The sequence below is a fragment of the Mandrillus leucophaeus genome, unplaced genomic scaffold (assembly GCF_000951045.1).
Source record: "Mandrillus leucophaeus isolate KB7577 unplaced genomic scaffold, Mleu.le_1.0 Scaffold855, whole genome shotgun sequence".
In the NCBI taxonomy this organism is placed as follows: domain Eukaryota; kingdom Metazoa; phylum Chordata; class Mammalia; order Primates; family Cercopithecidae; genus Mandrillus; species Mandrillus leucophaeus.
Genome location: NW_012109308.1, coordinates 1,341,233 through 1,364,180, shown reverse-complemented (window position 1 = coordinate 1,364,180; position 22,948 = coordinate 1,341,233). Strand labels below are relative to the sequence as shown.

Genomic DNA, 22,948 nt, shown 5'->3' with positions numbered 1-22,948 from the left:
GAAAATGGAATTTGTTTCATTTATCCAAGAACATAGGCGTGATTACAAATGAATGAGCGTCTGGTTCATTAGAGCCCCAGATCCATCTGTGAGACTACACTCTGAGCAATTTGTTGCCAATCTTAAAGCTCAGATCAACCCTTTCAGTCTGGCTTAGCTCAGGCAGAAATTGTAGTCTGCAAAGGAAACTGAGAAGAGGAGGGCAAGGAGAGTGTGGCATCCCAATACATAAAGACTCACATCAACGAGAGCAAGCAACTCTGTCAAATTTCACCAGAAGTGAGGACTAAATATTGACTGCCGAATTTTGCAAGGTAGGAATCACTAGTAAACCTAACAAGAGCTACTTCACAGTATTGGTTGGGACCAAATCCTGGTTAAAGTGGGAAAAACAAACAAAAGAACAAAAGGTAAGAAAACGGAGATAATGGATGTAAAGATTTTTTTTTCGCCCAGAAATTTTGTTATAAAGGGAAGAAAACAAATCGGGTGGTTGCTGATTGGGGTCAAGAAGGATTATTTTAAAAAATGAAATCATGAAATGATTTTATGGCAATCATTGCAGGAAGTTTATGAGCTGATAGGGAAGATCCAATAGAGAAGAAAAAACTGAAGCTGCCAAAAAGAGCAGTTAGAGCCAAGTCCTCAAATAGGCAAGAAAAGATGGGCTCAAAAGAACGACATGATTCCTATAACAGTTACTAGGACTCATCAGTGCTCACTAAATGTTAGCTATTATTATTTCTGATTGCTTCAATTTTTGAATAATAGGCATCAAGTTTACAAAACATTATTATTAAAAACACATGCAAACAGCTTGGACTGCATTCAATTCTAGTTCTACCACTCGGACAAGGCACTTTTTCTCTTCAGCCTTTGTTTTTCTCTGCAAAAAATGAGGAGTAATATCTACCTCATAAGGCTGCAGGCTTAACTGAGATAATCTGAAAACTTTAGCACATGGTGGGAACTCAAATGTTAACGCCAGTATTACCACTGGTAGGGTGCATGAGATCGCACGATGGTGCCAAAGGTGATTCTCTACCGTCCAGCCCAGCGACACTGTTCCCCTAGAAGGCACTGTCGTTAAAAAAAAAAAAAAAAACAAAAAAAACAAAAAAAACCAACAAACAAAATACCAAAACACGGAAACTAAAAGCGGATACTTAGAAGACATACATGAAACCAGCCCAAGATACAATTTGTAAGTTAAGGAGCCACGTCTGCGCCTGCGCCAAGCCCACGGCGCGCCGGTAGTTCTAGGAGGGGGCGGGACGCTGCATTGGGCGTTTCTCTTAGTTTTTCCTTTACGCGCGGCTTGGGCGGACATCTCGTGAGACGTGGGACTTCTCGCGGGAACTGCATTCAAAAAGCCCTGGCGCTTACCCGAGAACTAGCTGAGTGAATGGGATGGCGACTGAGGAGTTAGTGTCCTGAATGAATGTGGACGCCCTGAGCTCCCATTAGGAGCCGCTGGCTGCGGCAGCAGGGGACAGGCGTGAGAGGTAGGGGCAAGGGGCCTGGTGGATGGTGGGTGTGGAGAGCGGTAGTGGGGAGAGTCGAATAGGCCCTGAAGAAAGCTAGGGGCCCGGGGTCTTGGCCGAGGCCTTTAGCTGAAACACCTCCTTCCCCGGAACCCTGGGGTCCTACACACTGGGTTCCGAGCCGGTCTAATCTTCCGTTGGACCGCCTCGCCGCCTTCAAGGATTCTGCTCAAATATGGAAGGCCGGGTCGGTTGCCGGGTACTCAAAACGATAACCGCCACTGGATCTGCGCTGTGCGATACGGTAGCCTCTAGTCCGAACTGAGAATGTGCAGATGGGAGATACACACTGGATTTCAGAGAGAGCGCACAAAGAGTAATATCTCACTAATAATTTTTATAATGATTACATGTTGAAATGGTAGTGTTTTGAGTGTATTTGGTTAAATATGTAAATTAATTTTTCATCTGTGTTTACTTTTTAAAACCTGATGGCTCCTAGAACATTTAAAATCACGTACATGGCTCGTGTTATATTTCTGCTGGACAGCACTGCCCCAGCCGTGTGTCAGATTCTACCCTAATTGCTTTTCCTTCGTTATCTCATGTAATCCTTTCAATAACCGATTAGGTGGGTGTTATTTTGCTTGTTTTTATAGATAATTAAACAAGACATTAAATAACTTGTCAAAGTTCATGCAACCAGTGAGTAGTGGAGGCGGGGTTGGAACTCAGGCAGTTTGATTCCCAGAGTTTCCTATCTCCTAAATACTTAGTGTGTGCTGTATTTTTGAGAAGCAGGACAGAAAAATGATTGCAGCACCGGGGTTTGTAGGTAGATTCTAGTTCCCATCTCACTTCGCCTCTTAACTTGCGGGTAACCCTAAGCAAGTTACCTAAACTTTCTGTGCCTCAGCTTGCATTTATAAAATGAGGGAAATACCTTCAACCTCTTGAATTTGTTGAGAAGATTGAATAAGAATGTGTATAAAGCACCAAGCACAATGTCTGCCACACATTAGCTGTAGCTTTTAATCAACCACGGCTCTCTCTCTCTTTGTAGATTGATAGGTTAACTCTTTCTCGTCCACTTAGATCTCTGCTGAAAAGTTACCTCCTCAGGAATTTTTTTTTTTTTGTCCATGTTCATTTCTACACGCTGCCCCCCAGATTAGGACAGCTCCCCCTTGTTACACGCCCAGGTAGCATACATCTCTCTCTCTTCCGCTTATCATACTTGTAACTTGATAGTTCAATTACTTGATTTAATGTCTTTTACTAATAGACTGCAGGATTCAAGAAGACAGGAATATTGTTTTGTGTTACCGTTGTGTTGTCAGCACTAGCACAATGTCTGACGCAGTAAGAATCCCAGCAAATCTTTTGAATAAATGAAAGCAAATTTTTTTTGCTTCTCTAGATAATGCCTGGCTGGAATGTCTTGAGGTTAACCCTATTTTTATTTTGGTGGTTGAGATGACAGTATTTACTTAACTCAGGCTCATCAAGAGAATTAGATGAGATAATATATTTGAAGCACTTAGCATGGCAAATGGTAAATCCTCAACGAATGTGAGTTATTGTAAACAGTACAACATTTAGTTGGCTGGCCCTATTATGTACAGATTTTGAAAAGGTCTTGCATTTTAGAGCAGTGACTGCCACACTGGGATTACCTAGAACACCTTTTTTTCTCTCTTAAAACCCTGTATCTCTTCCCTTGTCTTCATTCTCAGTTAAAGACCTTGCTTCCTAATTCATTGATAAATTGAAGCAGTTAAAAGGTTACTTAGACACACTTCCACCACTATACCTGCATATCAGCATCTGAACTCATATACTTTGCTTTCTTTAAATGAAATATCCATGCTTCTATTAAAACCAGTCTCTCTACATTAAACCTCATCCTGTTTATTCAGGGACATCACTAGCAATTCTCCAGTGTCTTCTGGATCATCAGTTTTTCTTCTCTCCTGGATTTATCCCATGGCCTACAAACACTGTTATTTTTTTCCATCTTAAAAATAAACAAAAAACTCGTCCCTACTTCCTCTCCAACTGCTGCTCCATTTATCCGTTGTCCTTTGCAGCAAACCTGTGCTTGCTATCTTTATTTATCTCCTACCATTTTCTCTCAAAGACATTCTAGTTAGGCTTTCACCCCCACCTGTATATCAAAACTGTTCTTGTCACCAGAGACCTCCAGGAATTCAAATTCAATGGCCAGTTCTCTGTTCTCACCTTAATTGCCTTAGCAGCAGCATCTGACATGATTGATTACTCCCACCTCCTTAATACACTGTTTATTGCCTTCTAGGACAACACATACTCTTGGTTTTCCTTCTACCTCACTGGTCACTCCTGATTCTCTGCTGTCTTCTTCCCTACCTCATAACGGGGTTCAATCCTTGGTCCATTTTTCTTTAAATATTTTTATCCTGTGCAGACTGATAACTCTCAAATTTACATCTCCAGCCAAGATTCCTCTTATCATATATCCAGTTGCCTACTTGATGTAGTTCATGTTCAAAACTTGAATTCCTGATTTTCTTTCCAAAACATGATTTACATCAGTGCTTCAGCTGATGGCAGTTCCGTTTTACAAGGTGCTCAGGCCAGAAGGCTTGGAGGCATTTTTTACTTTTCCCTTTTTCACACATTCCACGTTGTATCTTTCAGAAAATCCTACTGGCCCTACCTTCAAAACCTTCACAATCTGGCCATTTCTTAACAGCCTCCTATGCTACCACCCTAGTCTGAGCCATTTCACATGGTCTCTGCTTCCAGCCTTGTTCCCCTTCTACCTAGTCAACATAGCAGCCAGAATGATCCTTTTAAATTATATCAGATCCTCTACTCCAGACTTTGGAATGACTTCCCGTGTCACCCAGAGTAGGAGCCAAAGTCCTTATGATGACCTGATTTACCCACTCCCTACTATCTCTTACCCAAATTTAGATTTCACTCCCTGGGCTTCTTCCTGCCTTAGAGATTCCCCTCTTGCTGGAACATTCTTCTCCTAAATAGCTGCATGGCCGATTCTCTCATCTTCCGCCTCCTAGTTACATCACCTGTCTCTTCTTCCCAGATTCTTATTCTGTTCTATTTTTTTCTCATCTCTCCTTTCTAATTTATTAATATTCTATGACTTATTGTTTATCTTCCCCTCCTGAAATGTAAGTTGCATGAAGGAGGAGCTTATTTTTGGTCCATTTTGTTCCCTAATGAATCTGAACTGCCCAGAGTGGAACCTAGTGTATGAGGCATTCAAGAAATATTTGTTCAGCAAATGACTAAATTGACTTGAAACATGGGGGAACATTTGTAATGGCCTGGTGCCCTTTGAAGGCAAAGGTGAGTTTGAGTCTTGCTTAAGAGGCTGGGACCAAATAGTAAAGGATAATTAGTAAGGTTGATTAAAGTAGAATGTTTCTATATATAATGTTTAAGTGTTCATAAATCTGGAATGAAAGCAACATCCTCTAATTCTTGTTGATATGGTTTCTATTTTTGCATACTTTTATGAATAACTAGAAAAATACTAGTGAATCTCTTTCCAAGAAAGCAGATTTAATATATACAGGAAGTTAACACTGTTGTGAAAAATTACAGACATGATATTCCTTACTTTACCTTATGAGCCTTATTCACAGCTGCCTTTTTATATTTTATTTATTTATAGTACCCAGACCTTCCTTTTCTGGCGGTATTATTGTTGTTATTATTTTTCAAGACAGTGTCTTGCTCTGTCATTGGCATGATCATAACTCACTGAAGCCTGTAACTCCATCAGTTTTCCCTCCTTAACCTCCCAAGTAGCTGAGACCACAGGGGCATGCACTATCCCCACCTTATTTCTATTGATTGATTGATTGAGATGGAGTCTTGCTGTGTTGCTTAGGCTGGTCTCAAATTCCTGGCCTCAAGCAGTCCCCCCCAGCTGCTGGGATTACAAGCATGAGCCACCATACTTGCTACTATGAGGTTTCTTGATTACTTTTTTTGTTATTCCCTTAATTTTGATTATATGGATAGCGGTCCAATTATGAGACCAACTTTACCTTAACATTTAAAGAAGTTTAGCGTACAACAACTGAACAGTTTTCTGATGGTGAACTGCTTAGAAGCAAAATTAAATGTATTCTATTCCACTCTTTAATTTTTGATCCCAAATCAGTAACAGAATAGTTAGAACAGTTCTTGCTGTTGGAACAAGAATGCAAATTTGACTACTTACTAGTCAGAAAGAAAATTGTAATGTTTTTATATGGCAGTAGAATTGAGTAGATATATTTCTTCTATGATTGATATTATTGCATGGAGTTTTTTGTATAAGCTTAAGTAGTTTTATTTCCTCTATTTACAGGTGGCTAAAAAAAGGAAAAGAACATGGAGGCAGATATAGTCATAAATCTTCGATGCAAGCTCAAAGAGGCTGAAGAAGAGCGACTAAAAGCTGCACAGTATGGTTTACAACTTGTGGAGAGTCAAAATGAATTACAGAATCAATTGGATAAATGTCGTAATGAAATGATGACCATGACTGAGGTAGGACTCTGGACTCCTGTCTGCAAGAGTGTGCTTAGCTATTGAAGATTTGTCCTGTTTAGCAATTAATAGTAGTAGTAGTTTATTCTTTTCTGAAGATTTTAGATCTAGTTCCCACCCTGCCCCATCTCTGTTAAAAAAGAATGAACTAAATGAATTCCTATTATTCTTTCCAACCTAGTGTATTCAGCGTTTGAAAGATCAAGTTATCATTAAAGTTATCATTACTCTCTTTGCCACATTTGCTACCCGATTTTGCTTTGTCTGCACACTTCCTAGATGACCTTGCTTGTTTCAGACCTCTAAACATCTAAGTGCCCCATGACACTACACCAAGCCCTTAGTTCTCCTCTGAAGTCTAGGTTTGTGTGTTCAACTGCCCACTAACAGACTTCTCACACTTAACACAGAAGACTAGATTCCCTGTCCATTACCCAAATATTCTTTTATGATTTTCTTTAGCTTATTTAGTAAATGTAATAGCATTCAGTTTCTTGAACACCAAAAATCTTTGGTATATAAAGATTTATATATAGTTTTGGTTTCTTTATATACCAAAAATCTAGAACTTTTAGTCAATATCTTCCCTTTATTTCTCACATTTCATTCACTAATAAGTTCTAAGAACTGGACTACAAAGCAGGTATCTTTGCTACTGGCACTGTAGTCCAGATCACCATCATTGCTCCTAGACAAGTACTGTAGCCTTCTGGCCAGGTTGCCTGCTTCCATTGTTGCCATTCATGCCATTCGTTCTTCACTTAGTGTCCAAGTGGTCGTGGAAAATACACCAAAGGTCATGCCACAGCCCTGCTAAAAACCATACAACAGCTTCTGATTGCAACAAAATCTGAGCTCTTTCCTTGGGTTTGTAGATCCCTATGTGATTTGACCCCTGCCAACCTTCTGACATCATCTCAAACTGCTTTGCCTTATTTTTGACTATACTAGTCCTCCCTTACGGACTTTACGCCAGCTATTGCCTTTTTTTGAGTTGTTTACCCCTCAGTGCTCTTGGGTTGAGTCCTCAAACTTCAGCTTTCAGTTAAATGTCACCTCAGCAGAGAGGCCAACCCTTACTATGTAATGTAAAGTTACCCTGATTCACTCTTTTTTTTTTCTTTTTTGAGACAGGGTCTTGCTCTGTCGCCCAGGCTGGAATGCAGTGGTGCAATCTTGGCTCACCGCATCCTTCTCCTCCTGGGTTCAAGAGATTCTCCTGCCTCAGTCTCCCAAGTAGCTGGGATTACAGGTGTGTGCCACCACACCCGGCTAATTTTTGTATTTTTAGTAGAGACAGAGTTTCACCATGTTGGCCAGGCTGATCTTGAACTCCTGGCTTCAATTAATCTGCCCGCCTCGGCCTGCCGAAGTGCTGGGATTACAGGCATGAGTCACTGTGCCTAGCCCTCATTCACTCTTAATTATCTGCATTGCTAATTATCTCTAAATTATGAACTCCATGAGAGAGGGAATTTTGTATGCCTTGTTCACTACTGTATCCTCAATGCCTGCCACACAATTATTTCTTAAAAGAATGAATAAATAAATCTGGGTAATTTAGCAAATGCTCAGTAACATATTTAAACTTGAATCTCAACATTGTAAATATGGCAGGTAAAAAATATCTGTAACAGGTAAAAATAACTAGTGATGGCAACCTTTGTGTTTCTACATAGTACTGTTGTAAACCAAGAACTCAGTGCCAAATCTTAAAGGCAAGGTAAAGATTACAAATATCACTAGTAGTAGAAAATAAAACTGTTATACTTAATCATTTTGAGTCATAATTTGTCAAATTTCAGTGTTTAGCAGTTAATACTCTTTGCCTTCCTTTAAAATAAAAAGGGTTTGGAGGGGAATATTTTATCATTTTTTAAAACTTGTTGAAAGAGTTCATACTTGTAATGTTTTTAATGTCTAAACTTCCCTGTGAGTAAGCAAAAGCCCTTTTAATTACTCCTTTTGTCTCAGCCTGCATTCATTCTGATAGACATTTTGTGAACATTTCTCAGATGACTACATTCTGAAAGTAAAGGCTAATCGAGTATTTTTTTCAACTATTTTACTACTACTACATTGTGTTCAGAGCTACAAGCAGAGCATCTCATTATCAAACTAATAATTCTCATGAGGAAAGCTGAAGTGCTGTTAAATGTTTTTTTGTTGTTAGCAGAGATTACTTGACATGTTGACATACCATGGAGCACATTTTACTTCCTCGACAGGGCACAGAAGCAGTAAGCTGTCCCTTGCATGGGTTTAACATAGTCTGGAAATACACCTCAGGGGTTTAGTAAGACTGATTAACTCCAAGGTTATTCCAGGTTTAACATGTCTTCGTTATTTGGAAAGCAGCAAATGCTTGAAATAAGAATGAAACAATTTAAGTTGAAAACTGATTATATGTAATGGCTTTAGGCTATTTTTATGTAATTGAATTGTAATTGAATCTGTTTTCAGAGTTATGAACAAGAAAAATATACCCTTCAAAGAGAAGTTGAACTCAAGAGTCGAATGTTAGAAAGTTTGAGCTGTGAATGTGAAGCTATTAAACAACAGCAAAAAATGCACCTGGAGAAATTGGAAGAACAACTAAGCAGAAGCCATGGACAGGAAGTGAATGAACTAAAATCGAAGGTTGGGATATCTGTGTATTTCAGTGCAAAATATTCCATATTTATGCAACCATCTGTAAACTTTAGATGATAAAGATTTTCTTAAGTGTCAGTTTTGCAAAATAGCCAAGATCTAAGTCTTCATTATCTTAATATTGGGGGTGGGAACACTGAGATGCAAGAGTTTGTCTAAGGGACTTGTATAAATTATATCCTACTAATCAAATACAATTATTTAATTTTGGTTGCTGGATATTTGTGAAGGTTTAGTTTAGTGACTAGCATGGCCTCCTTGCTGATAGTGAGTACAGCAGTCCCCTTGCAGAAAGCCTGGTCTCCTAGCCTTCCCTGCAGTCAGTGGTATGCTTTGTAATTCCGTAACACAGACCAGTAGTTTCTTACTAGTTAATATGCATTACAGAAGACACTTTGTAGTTTGTTTACTGAAGATAAACTAATATATGCGATCCAGTTCTTAAAATAATTCTGTGGGAAGGTACCATTATTATCTCCATATACCAGATGAGAGAGCCAGTGTTTAGACAGACTGAGTAAATTGGACACAATTCAAGAGCTAGAAATCTCCATCTACATTTGAACTAAGGCTGTCTGGCTCCAAAGGCTGTATTACTGAATCACTCTATGTAGTCTACCAACATGTAACACTGGCTCCATTTCAAACATAAAAGCAAGATAAATGATTGGTCAGTGGTTTTCCCTTTTTCCAGCTACCCAGTGCTTTCAGGTTGCTTCTAAGGAATCCAGAACTTTTTATCATGGATCTGCTTTGTGTATAGTCTATACTCTGACTTTTCCAGACACCTCTCTACCAAAACTTGCCTGACTTTTGTCCTCCTTTCTCAGAAGTCTGTTATCCAATTTTCAGCTTTTTGTATAGCAGCTTCTAAGATTTTTCTTTTTCTGTATACCACCTATACTATTACTTAATTTCTCATTGACTCTCTTTAAATGTTTACTGATTTTAAGAAACATCAATGAAATTACTTTTTTTTTTTTTTTTTTTGAGATGGAGTCTCACCCTGTCGCCCAGGCTGGAGTGCAGTGGCCTGATCTCGGCTCGCTGCAACCTCCGTCTCCAGGGTTCAAGCGATTCTCCTGCCTCAGGCTCCTAAGTAGCTGAGGTTACAGGTGTGCGCCACCACGCCCGACTAACTTTTGTATTTTTAGTAGAGACGAGATTTCACCATGTTGGTCAGGCTGGTCTCAAACTCCTGACCTCATGATCCGCCCCCTTCGGCCTCCCAAAGTGCTGGCATTACAGGCCTGAGCCACCATGCTTGGCCGAAATTACATATTTAAGCTTGGTTATTTTTTCCTACTATACACTAAAACAAACATGGCTATCTAAATATGCCTTTGTGTAATATATAATCATCTTGCATACCACTCTGACAGGTAATATCATCCAGCTTGTCTGAAACTAGTCGGATTTGAGGCCCTAATGACTGATAATGATGTGCTTTTTCCCCCCTCTGATTGTTATTTTTATTTTTGCAATAGCTTTCATTACCTAAACAAGAGAGTAATATAGGGAGTATTCAGCAACTGAGGTAAGGCTAATTATTATAGAGATGGCTTTTATTTTTTTTTGGTGAAGCAAAGAGTAAATTTGTGAAATATTTTGTTTTACTGATTTTCTCAAATCACTTGTGCCAAAATTTGGAGTTTTTTTCAATACCTTTTCTTCTCTTATTTCTCACATTAATTCAAGTTCTAAGAACTTGACCTACAAAACACCTATGACGCTACTGCCACTCCAATCCAGACCTTCATCATCTCTTCCCTAGACTACTGCTGTAGCCTTCTGACCAGGTTGCTTGCTTCCATTGTTTCTCTTCACTCCAATCCAGACCTTCATCATCTCTTCCCTAGACTACTGCTGTAGCCTTCTGACCAGGTTGCTTGCTTCCATTGTTTCTCTTCATGCCACTCATTATTCACACAGTAGCCAATTGGTCAGCATCACAGTGCCTCCAGATTGCTTCTGAGGCATCCAGACCCACCCTGATTACTCATGGATTGTTTCTATGTTTATTAAACAAGGTGTGTCACTATCTGTTAAAAGATGCCTAACCTTGGGCAAATAGGAAACTGCAATAATGTCATCATTCAGTAAGTTTGGTTCAATCAGTTCAATCAGTGATGTTTTTTAAGAGAGAAAATAACTTTCAATTTATGACTTTTTTTTTTATTTGGCTTTAGATAGAAAAACTGAAAGTGGAATTAGATGAAGCTAGGCTTAGTGAAAAGCAGCTGAAGCACCAGGTAGATCATCAGAAGGAACTCCTCTCTTGTAAATCAGAGGAACTACGTGTAATGTCTGAACGTGTGCAGGAAAGCATGTCTTCAGAGATGCTGGCTCTTCAAATTGAGCTGACAGAAATGGAGAGCATGAAGGTAATTTTTATGGCATGTGGTTCTCAGGGTTTTCTCTTTCTTTTTCTGGCATATTTTTACATGTTTTGGTAGTAATTCTTAAGAGCTAGTTTGAAGGCTGAAACATTTTTTGACCTAATTTGCATCTAACTAATTAAAAAGTGGATTTTTTTTAGGTGGATGACTTCAATCATAATATAGCTTTAGATTGTATGATTATGTAGGGCAGCCTTTCTTTTAAATTAATGAAACCTCTGGAAGAATTTAGAGGCATATACTCTGATCCCGGTTTTTATCATTAAGAACCCAGTGTAAAATGTTGGCTCAGTGGAAGCTGAAATGCATGTGAACTTAGTTTTTTTGTTGAAAGCTAAGTTTAATTAAAAATTAAAGCCTGCAATTCATAGAGGAAAAAGGACAGTCTCTAAAATCATTGGTTTGCTTGGTGAAAAATTTAACAGTAATAGTAATTTCTGTTATTTTAGTATATACCTGACAACTTTTGACTGGTTCTTTAGTTTTAATTTTGGATGTGAACCACAACTGAGATAAACTGAGCAGCTGCCAAATGAAAGATTATTCAAGAGAATTTCCTCCTTTTCAATTCCTATTAAATAGACCACCCTCAAAGAAGAAGTGAATGAACTACAGTACAGACAAGAACAGCTAGAACTTCTTATTACTAACCTAATGCGCCAGGTAGACCGGCTTAAAGAGGAAAAAGAGGAGCGAGAGAAAGAAGCAGTTTCTTACTATAATGCCCTAGAGGTACTATGATTATAGTAACATCATCTTTTCCAATTTATCATAACTTATTTTTTTTGCTAATCTAATGTCTATTGCCTAAATTGTTTTCTTTTGAATTTAGAAAGCTCGTGTAGCAAATCAAGATCTTCAGGTACAGTTGGACCAGGCACTCCAGCAAGCTTTGGACCCCAATAGTAAAGGCAACTCTTTGTTTGCAGAGGTATTTACAAGTATTCTAACTGCTAAATTGGCATTTTCCTTTACTACCAGAACAATTAAGCATGTTAATATTTTGTAGGTAGAAGATCGAAGGGCAGCAATGGAACGTCAGCTTATCAGTATGAAAGTGAAGTATCAGTCACTAAAGAAGCAAAATGTATTTAACAGGGAACAGATGCAGAGAATGAAGGTATAGAACTATCACTGTCAAAGGTTTATTAAACAAATTTTATGTCAGCTTTACATGTCTGAATACATCAAAGAAACTATCTTTTCCTACAAGGAGTGTACATATAGTTATTTCTAGAACTGCATGATTTCAAAAAATCAGTTTTGAAATTAATCAAAAGATTCATTTATACTTTAAAAATCTTAGAATAAATATTTAGTAATAGTATATTTAGCAATGATTTTTTTGTTTGTTTTATTGGTTACTTACTAGCTTTGACTTAAATCTTTCTTTATGGAGTAGAAGAAAGAAAAGTATTTATTTCTTATTCTTGGCCTGATGTCTTTCCAAGCATAGCCCTGGGTTCCTACTTCAGCTGAAACTCGCTGCCTCTCCATTCCTCGCTCTTTCACCAAGGCTTATTGTGGAGTGAAATTTGGATTATTCAGGGTTCCCTTTCCTTGTAGCCCCTCAAGTCAAGCACACAGACCTTTTTAATTTTACGGATTTTGTTGGTTGTCATTCTAGCCAAATAAGAGGTAGCAGAAAAATGTGGAAATTAGAAAGATTTCAGTATTTTAACCATCCTTAGAATACTGATCCCTCATCCATTGTGCCTTGCTGTACTGAGGTAGTAATTGGAATGTGGAAAGGCTTCCTTCCTTTTATTCAGATGATGGGCTTTGCCAAAGAAATGGGTTAATGATTAAACTTAGGAGTTAGATAGATTTGGGTTTGAATCATAGTTTTGTCACTTTCTAGCTCTGTGACCTTGGACAAATATTTTAACTTTCAAAGCATCAGTACCTCATCTATAAAGTGGAGATGATAGAACCCCCTCTTAGAATTGTCCTACAGTTAAATGAAAGTGTAGTAAAATACTTACCTGCTACTTGGCAAATGAGTGTTTAATGAACAACAGCTGTGAATTTTATTTCTAAGGCAAACCGTGCTGCCTCATTTCCTGAGACTCTCTCCTGTCTGGGAAGTATTTCTTTATAAATTTTCTCATATTTACTTTAGTTTTCTTACAGTATTTGTCAGGGATACTTTTAATCTGCCAATGTTGCATGATGTCCCAAACTATCTTTAGAGACTAGAAGCATTCTGAATCTTAGGCTAAGTGGGCCTAGCCTCCAATCTGAAACAGGAACAAAAAGGATATCCTTTAAAATGTTAAAAGTCATCTGCAACCTCATATCTTTGCTTGCTTTACTCAAAACTATATTTAAACTAATGGGCACTCTTTTCAACTCCAGAAATTTCCAAAAACAGAAAGAAATGCTAGGTTTAGAGTCTACTTAATTTCCCTTTGATAGCTTTGCAACTCCAGATTTGGGGGGAGCGGGTAGGTATAATTAGGTAAGTTGAGTGCTCCTCTTAAAAAATTAAAACATGGTGTATTGAAGATTGCCCCACTATCCCAAGATAGCCTTTTATCTTTGCTTTTCATGTCATTTGTGAATCTAACATTTGTGGCTGTCAGTAGCTTAGTTTTCCTCACTTAATTAAAGTTAATTAAAATTTTTGAGAAACCCATCAGAACCTTAATGAGAGCGAGTGCTTATGATAAGCAGTCTGCAGCATTTGGCCGGGCTTACTTACCAGTTCAGTGGTGTCCTTTCAGACCACAATCATGCAGGTCAGTTTTATGTTTCACAAAGGTACAAATAATTATGTTACAGACTTCAGTTATCATTCATAAGTAGTCAGAATAAGTATTCAAATGTTATGTCTACAACAAAGTTTATTATTAGATTAGAAATAGCTAATTAGTTTTATTTCCAAAATGAGTTCAAAGTAATGTAGTGTAAACTATGAATTATATCAAAAAAATAGTTATCAGAATCTTTCTCTCACTTAATTTTATTAGAGGGGGTACTTTTGTTTTTCTAGTTACAAATCGCCACGTTGCTACAGATGAAAGGGTCTCACACTGAATTTGAGCAGCAGGAACGGTTGCTTGCCATGTTGGAACAGAAGAATGGTGAAATAAAACATCTTTTAGGTGAAATTAGAAATCTGGAGAAATTTAAGGTATGTGTAACACTTAAAAAAACACACGTCCAAATTTTGATTTGAATACCTTAAAATTTGGTTTGTATTTTAAGTTTAAAATATTAATAAGTATCTTGTGGGAGATACTTTGAGACTAAGTAAATGCCTGTTTCTCCTTATACTTAAACATCCACTGGTGATTCTTGCCTGAAATATAATTCTGTGATGATTGCTAAATGGGTAATTCCATCACTTCTATATTTATTAGTTGGAATTCTAATAAAGGGACAGAAAAGAAAAATCTTTTCCCTTATTCATTCATTTATTTATATCAGTATAGCGCTATGGGTTCTTTATTCTATGAGTTATAATCCATTGCTTGCTTTGTTTGCTCTGATATTCAAATTGTCCCAGATTTGGTAGTCGAAGTGCTCTTACTTGAATACTTCCTTACTCTATGGCACAACAAGGTTTTCCTAGCTCACCTGCCCCAGCCCTGGGATTAGCATTTCTTCAAGGAACATTGGTTTATTTTAGTGGATAATGGTATTTGTGTAAGCATTTGTGTGTGTGTGTGTGTGTGTATATAAGAATTCACCCATGTTTTCTACTAATACGTGTGTGGTTTCATTTTTTACATTTAATATCTGATCACCACTGAAGTTTATTTTTGTGTATAATTTGAGGTATAAATCTAATTTTATCTTCCTATAAATAAGTAGGCACTTGTCCCAGAGTCATTTGTTAAAAAATCGATCTTGAGCCCAGTGATTTGAGTTGACACCTTTATCATACATCAGGTTTCCATGTATACTTGAGTCTGTTTCTAAATTTTCTGTGTATGCCATTGGTCTGCTTCTGTGTGTGTCAGTACCACACTGTTTTATTAATTATAAAGGCTTTAAAGTATGTTTATCTCGTAGGACTATTTCCTCACTATACTTTTTAATTTTCAGTGTTTTCCTGCCTATTTTTGAATGTTAGTTTTCATTTACAACATCTTGTCTAGCACCAAAAAAAGCTTGTTGGCTTTCTATTAAAATTGCATGCAATTTAAGATTTTATAAATTAACTTAGGGAACATCGATATCTTCATTAACCTCCTAATGAACTAAAGTTTATAAATGACAAATTTTTGTAAATGTTAATAACCTCTTAGGGATTCTAAATTACAGCCATTAGTATGTCATAAAATCTTAATTAAGTTTACAAAATTTTATTTCTGTGTCTTATAAAAACTGTTGAAAGAACTACAAATTTGGTTAAATTGGCAGCCTTATGTGTTCCATCAGTGGGCTCAGAACTGTACTTTGAAAATTATGGCCTTAAATCAGGGGAATTTTATTTATAACCTCTGAAATTGTTTCAAGTTTTTAAGCACATTTACCTTTTTTATCCCACTAGAGAAATGTATAGTTTCCATCAGTCTCAGAAGAGTTTGCACTACATTCTTGCCTGGGGTGGGGGGAAGAACCTCAGAAGAGGGGGACACCAAATATAAATGTAAGGCCCTCATCTTTCTTTCGTATTTTTCCAGTTTATGGTTTTGTTACAAAGGCCAGAATTCAATCCAGCAGGCATTTATTTTTCTATTTTAAAAGCCAGGAGAGGGAAGGAAGCCAGAGCATATAGGTAAGGCTAGAAGCCTAGGCCTTGGAGTCAGATTTGGGTTCAGATCATCTCTTCTTGGTTTACTTTCCTCTGCATTTGGAGCCTGTTTCCTTATCTATAAGAGAGGAATGGTAATTATTTTACCTCGTTCAGAAGGCAGATAAGTTAAATGGGTAGTTCTTAGCATAGTACACGCCAAGGAAGTGATGGTGCCGTTACTAATAAACATAACGAACTTTATTTGTTGTTTATTTTAAGTAATACAATTTTTTTTGCTTTTTTAAGAATTTATATGAAAGTATGGAATCTAAGCCTTCAGTCGACTCTGGTGCTCTGGAAGATAACACCTATTATACAGATTTACTTCAGATGAAGCTAGATAACTTAAAGTAAGTGTCTGGGTTGGTAGATGGGAAGATGGACCTGTCACTTGCTTATAATAGTGGTGTCAGTGACTACAAGTTTTTTTTGAAATTGCCAAAGGAAATTTTCCAAAAAGAAAGGTAACAAAAATATCTTTGTGCAGATATTTATGCATGAATACATTTGAAAGAGTATTTCCTCCTTGTCTGTTTCCTTTCAAGATTGCATGAGTATTTTTTAAATTTAACACTACTATTGTTAAGGATTAAATTGTTTATTTTTTCTTCGTTACTAAAAACCCCAGAAAAATGTATTTTTAACTAAGAGTTCAAATATGCAGTGAAATATTTATACCCCTACACTTATTATATGCTGTTTTAATACTCGTTGGTTCTCCTTTTTTTATTATCATAGCAAAGAAATTGAAAGCACTAAAGGTGAATTGTCCATACAGCGAATGAAAGCATTATTTGAGAGCCAACGGGCTCTGGATATTGAGCGAAAACTTTTTGCAAATGAAAGATGCCTCCAGCTTTCAGAAAGTGAAAATATGAAACTGAGAGCTAAACTAGATGAATTAAAACTAAAATATGAACCTGAAGGTATATATGTCTCATATATTTTTGTCTTTTAAATCATGAGTAATCCTGAGAAATTATACCAAATTTTTTTTTACTGTAGTTTTATGCAAATCCTATTTACAAACTCATTTGTAGTTATATACCTATAGTTAATAAAGCAAATTTATTATGTAAAATGTGTAGGAAAATTCAGAGAGAACTGGATACTGGGTGTGCATGAATATAACATGTATCCTTTTTGGATATCAAAATTCATCATACTGTATAGTAGAAACTTGAGATTTGAGACTTTCCCATTTTAAGATTACAGTATTTTATGTCATACCTCATAGTTTAATTATGTTGAAGCAGCTGATGTTTGGAAGCTATACGAGGTAGGACTGTTTTTAGAAAATCTAAAGTAATGGAGACTTTAAGAAGGTGGGTCTTTATCTCTGCCTCTGATGGAAGTCTGGAGGAGGCCTTCCAGGACTGGGAAAGCACTCCATGGTATCCAGATTTCAGGTTTCTTGTGTTTGTTGGTCTGCTGCCATCCCGTTGAGCAGAATTTAGTCATGCAGCCTCACCTGCCGACAGGAAAGGCTGAGAAATGCAGTCTTGATTCTCAGGGGCCATGTTCCTCACTAAATATTGGTAATTATTTTATTAAAGAAGAACAGTGAGCCAGGTCTGGTGGCTTGTGCCTGTAATCCCAGCTCTTGGGGAGGCAGAGGCGGGAGGATAACTGTGCCCAGGAATTTGAGATTTGCTTGAGCAATATAACAAGACCACATTCTCCCCCAAAAGTAGGGGGAAAAAGGAAAGAACAGTGAAACATATTAGGAAACATCTAGCAAGTCTAATGACTGAGCTAGAAAGTAGCCTAACCATACAGTCTCTGCATCTTATATACTACAGAGAGTGAAGTTTACTGTACATAAATTCAAAAACAAAAGGCCAAGTGTGAAGGAGTGTAAGAATGTGATGGTTCTACAACACCCCTTCCCTGAAAGAGTGTTACGTGTTTTAGGTTAAGGATTCTCAACAAGTTTTTGTCCCTGCACTCTGCACATGCCTCAGTCTCTCATATTGTCTCAGTGAACTGCTATGATTCTCAGCGATAGTGGGGAGGTTGCCAAAAATCGGAAGGTTTTTACACAATTTTAAAAGGCTTCTCTTGCTCTTACTCTTTGTTTTTCTTCCATGATTCTGATAGGCTCCCCTGATTAAGAATTATCCATTATGAATTTCAAACATCTGTTGAACTGAACACAGCAAATAGACAAGAGGCAGGGTAGTGAATCCTGATAATGTGGGTTTCAAAGGAGCAGTGCCAGAAAAGGGGAAATCGTGGTCTAAAAGCAACAATGTAGAGCAAAACCAGCAACCCCTGTGCTACCAGGGTTCCTCAGACTCCACGAACATTTTGATTTTGAAAATGAAACACATTGGTAATGGGCATAGGGAAAAGCTATCAGAGCAGTTAATTCAGTGGCTGTGTGTATGACCTGCTTAGATAGAATGATATTAGGCCATGAGGATAGAAGGCATTGCAGTAGTCTTTGATGAGACATGATAGGATTGGATTAGGGAAGTATCCATCATAAAAGTAGTCCGATTCTGCTTATATTTTGTAGGTAGAGCTAGCAGGCATATATTACCAATATTCAGAAAGTTTGGCCTATTCTTACCATTTCATCCTTCTAACACACAATACCAAGTGAAGTGGGTGCTTTTAATCCCCATTTTACAGATAAAATGAAGCTCAGAGAGGTTAAAAAGACATGGCTGTCAAATACGAGTATTAGAATTTGAACCTGGACTCTGCCACTGCCTCTTCATCTCCACCCTGAGATCTTATGAACCACCTTTATCAAAACACCAGGAGAGAATACTGAAGCCTTCATGCCTAGAGTCAAAATGTTGAATTCCCAAGGAAAAATATATAGCCAAATAAACTTTGAAATAAAGAGTTTATATAGATTCCATGATAAAGAATAAAAGGTAGAAACAAACGATGCATTTCAGTGAGGAGATGGTTTGATTTTAAGAGGAGTGAAAAAGGTATACGTATAACTAGTTCTGGCTTCTTGTGTTGATTGTGTCTTTGTTTTCTTAGATTTTTTTCTTGTCCCCACTCATTTTTATTCTCAGAGACAGTTGAAGTGCCTGTACTGAAAAAGAGGCGTGAGGTGCTGCCTGTGGATATTACCACCTCTAAAGATACATGTGGCAACAACAGTGCTGTCGGGAGAGAAGTTTATCGATTACCACCTCAGAAAGAGGAGACACAGTCCTGTCCTAACAGTTTAGAAGATAACAACTTGCAATTGGAAAAATCAGTTTCTATACACACACCAATAGTCAGTCTCTCTCCTCACAAAAATCTGCCCGTGGATATGCAGCTGAAGAAGGAAAAGAAATGTGTGAAACTCGTAGGAGTTCCAGCTGACGCTGAGGCCTTAAGTGAAAGAAGTGGAAACACCCTTAACTCTCCCAGGTCAGTGTCCTCTTTTCCTCCAGGCAGCCAGCAGACCTCTCCATCTCTCCTCTCTCGCTGCATGAACTGTGCTGTCTGTTTCTTTATCTACTTTCTTACTATTGCATGCAGTATAATTCCTCAATTTCATCTACCTACCTTCAACTTTTCCAGAACTTTAAGAAAGACTAAACTGATTGCAAAGGGAAAGGACTCCTGAATAAGGGAATCACATTAAAAAGTTACATGTTTCTGTTTCATGAAAGGAAATATCAGTCTAACACATCTCTGAATGTTTTATCAGTTTGAATAAATGTTCTGTTATTTTTCTCCTGGTTCAAGCATGGCCATGAAAGAAAAATCAACTTACTTTCTCAAAGGGCTTTCTAGTAGTCTGAGACATTTCAGCCTTCTGGAAAACTTAGGTGAATTTTTTATGTCTTTTGAAGTTGTTTATCCTAGGCTTTCAAAAATGGGCTTTAATACTTATTTTGACATTTTTACATATCAAAGCTTTTCATTGTTTCCAAAACTTGAAAGCCTCTAGTTTCTGCATAATTGAGTTTTTGACTGAAAGAAATAGTGTCAGATATGTGTGTCTGAAGGAATTAATGTCCCAAGGGCTTTGTCCTTTAAAAATAATCGAGGTCAGAAGGTAAGAGAAAGTGAATGGAAGGGAAAGGTAAGTAGAAGTGGCTGAGGCTCGAGTTCTGAATGTGCACAGCAGAAGCAGCGAATGAGGAAATTGGAGAAAGTGAAAGATGGAGGATGCATGCAATGGAATTGTTAGAGGCATTTAAAACAAATATCTAGACATTCAAAAAGATGTGCCAATAGCTAGCCTGGATTATCTCGTATGAAATGCGATCTTGAAGGTGCTACTAGGGCTACATTAGTCTTAGAGAGTAGAGACAGATTAATAAGACATTTTACTAATGTGCATTTGAGTAGAGAGAATAAGACACAGCCCAGTGTAAAAGGGCTTCCTTATATGTTTTATCTGATTTCTTTCCAAGTCTTCAGTGCTACTAAATGTAATACTCAACAGTAAAAGCACTTTAACAATGTTAGCTGCTGTTATTATAAGAGATAGTAATTTATTACTCCCTCCTTAGAGTTTTATATAATGTTATAACCTCTGAGTCACATAAAATAAAAGCTTACTATTCTTAAGGAAAAAGTAACTTCAAATGAGTATCTGCCACATACACATGGTTTCAAAGAGTTCTGAAATGAATCCAGCAGATTATGCCTGTGTATATGTATGTGATGTATTGTATAAACATCCTTGACCACTGTATATTTCTGGAGGTGAATTTCCAGAATTGATAACTGCCAGCCTTGCTATCTGTATTGTCTTCATTCCTTTTTCTGCCTTTTTTTGCTTGATAAAAATCACTTAAGCAAATGTATGTGGCTAATTGACTCAAGTAGCACGTTGGAAACTTTTTGTCTTGTTAGTTAAACAAAAAATAAAATACCACAAAACGTTTGTGTGTGTGTGTGTGAGTCCATCTGCTAACTTCAAGATGTTTCCAACTCTTTGTTTTCTGCATGTTTAACTTAGATACACAATCCTAAGATAATTTTGGTACAATAAATACGGCTTTTATTGGGAACTTTACTATTGTATGCTTTACAAAACTAATGAGTGGTCTTGTTGCTAAGAATCTTTACATGCCTTTAAGAATATCTCTCTACTATTTATCTTTTCTTTATTATTCTACTAGTTGAAACTCAATTTTTTAATAAGAAATAGACATCTATTCACGCAGCTCAAGATTCCATGTTATTTTTGTCTTGCCTTTTGTATGTCATGTTAACGTTAAAATATTGCTGTAACATTTCAGTTTTTGTGTTAGGTGTGCTTATCTTGATAGGGGCCCTGTCATATGTTAATTCTTTAATTTAGGCCTTGCCATGACTTTTTAAAGATACTCTTTAGACTTAAAAAATAATCGGCCCAGCGCAGTGGCTCGCCTGTAATCCCAGCACTTTGGGAGGCTGAGGCAGGTGGATCACGAGGTCAAGAGATCGAGACCATCCTGACCGACGTGGTAGAACCCTGTCTCTACTAAAAATACAAAAATTAGCTGTATGTGGGAGTGCACACCTGTAGTCCCAGCTACTCGGGAGGCTGAGGCAGGAGAATCGCTTGAACCCGGGAGGTGGAGGTTGCAGTGAGCCGAGATTATGCCACTGCACTCCAGCCTGGCGACAGAGTGAGACTCTATCACAAAAAATAATAATAATAATAATTGAACCTATTGATCTAAAAAGACTCTTTTAGAGAGCCAGTAACTTAATATTCTTAACAGTATTAGAATCAACTATATTTTTTTTCCTTGAATACCATGCCTCATTGGAGGCCCATTATACTGGGGGTTTGTTTCTTCCATCCTTCATAACCACATTTGAATTCAGAGTGGATACTTTAATGCCTGTAGGTTAGCTGCTGAATCAAAGCTTCAAACAGAAGTTAAAGAAGGAAAAGAAACTGCAAGCAAATTGGAAAAAGAAACTTGTAAGAAATCACACCCTATTCTATATGTGTCCTCTAAATCTACTCCAGAGACCCAGTGCCCTCAACAGTAAAGACTTTTCTTTAATAAGAGTATGGTACCACTTGCCTCAAAAGTTACTGTGGTGCTTAAGATTGTCTTTATCTGACATATATCACCTTCTGGGTTATTTATTCATTGTGCCAGGACCTGGCATTTTCATGTTCCTTTGACCAAGTGTTCAGAATTTGCTTGACTCTAACCTGAAGAGCTTCTTAAGTGATGACCCTTCATGGAGCTTCTGTGGCAGTGAATAAACTGTTAACTGAAGGAAAATGTTATAATTAATGTATCTATTTGCTGCATGGTATATGGATTAAATAATAAAAACACTTAAGTAATCTACCTTCAGAGCCATATATTTGAGAACACTCAAATCATTATATTTTCCTATGTACTTTTTTTATAAACTAAGCCTTAAACTGTGTTGTAAAAATAGGAAAGTTGTAAACTATGTTGTAACAATAGGAAACGTGGCTAAAAAATATACATTATATTGTTTCAGGATTTTGTCAGTGTTTAAAGAACCGATGTTCATCTTTGTATTTATATACATGATTTAAATTGTGTCTAAAATTTTAAATAAAACTGCAATTATTTATCCTTAAATTTCTTACTCTGTATAGGTAACAGGATGTTATCAAAAGGGAATAAAAAGCACTTTGGGAGGCTGAGGCGGGTGGATCGCTTGAGCGCAGGAATTCGAGACTAGCCTGGGCTACGTGGCAAAATCCCGTATCTATAAAAAAAATACAAAGAATTAGCTGGGCATGATGGTGCACACCTGTCGTCCCAGCTACTCCGGAGGCTGAGGTGGTAGGATCCTCTGAGCCCAGTAAGGAGGCCGAGGCTGTAGTTGAGCTGTGATCACACTACTGCACTCCAGCCTGGGCAACACAGCAAGACCCTGTCTCAAAAAAAAAGCGGGGAAAATAAATAAGGAGAAAAAATAAATGTCAGGAATTCTTAATTCCCTTATGTATAGTTTTATGTATAATTTTATGGTTAATTATGTGTACATATACAGATGGTCCCTGACATAATAATGGTTTGACTTAATGATTTTTCAACTTTTCAGTGATACAAAAACAGTATGCATTCAGTAGAAACTACTTCAGGTACCCATATGACCATTCTGTTTCTCACTTTCAGTACCGTACTCAATAAATCACATAAGATATTCAACACTTTATG

At 37.3% G+C, this 22,948-nt stretch overlaps 1 protein-coding gene across 2 annotated transcripts; it reads left to right on the top strand.

Annotated features, from left to right (window-relative positions):
• Window positions 1-1,253: 1,253 nt before the first annotated feature.
• Window positions 1,254-22,363, top strand: SPDL1 (spindle apparatus coiled-coil protein 1). 2 transcript variants are annotated; one of them, XM_011968672.1, is made up of 12 exons: window positions 1,254-1,505; window positions 5,851-6,032; window positions 8,496-8,672; window positions 10,874-11,068; window positions 11,666-11,815; window positions 11,916-12,014; window positions 12,093-12,203; window positions 14,079-14,219; window positions 16,077-16,180; window positions 16,569-16,756; window positions 18,869-19,214; window positions 21,641-22,363. In XM_011968672.1, the coding sequence occupies exons 2-12, from the start codon at window positions 5,874-5,876 to the stop codon at window positions 21,786-21,788; spliced, it is 1,818 nt and encodes a 605-aa protein (XP_011824062.1). In that variant the 5' UTR covers window positions 1,254-1,505; window positions 5,851-5,873; the 3' UTR covers window positions 21,789-22,363. The 2 variants fall into 2 exon arrangements, with proteins under 2 accessions (XP_011824062.1, XP_011824063.1); XM_011968673.1 differs by lacking the exon at window positions 21,641-22,363 and having other exon boundaries at window positions 1,362-1,505; window positions 5,851-5,947; window positions 18,869-20,815.
• The last annotated feature ends 585 nt before the right edge of the window (window positions 22,364-22,948 follow it).

Coding starts and splice junctions, on each gene's coding strand:
- SPDL1 (XM_011968672.1), top strand. CDS start 5,874: ATGGAGGCAGATATAGTCATAAATCTTCGATGCAAGCTCAAAGAGGCT. Junction 8,673..10,873: donor TGAATGAACTAAAATCGAAG/GTTGGGATATCT, acceptor ATTTGGCTTTAG/ATAGAAAAACTGAAAGTGGA. Junction 11,069..11,665: donor CAGAAATGGAGAGCATGAAG/GTAATTTTTATG, acceptor CCTATTAAATAG/ACCACCCTCAAAGAAGAAGT.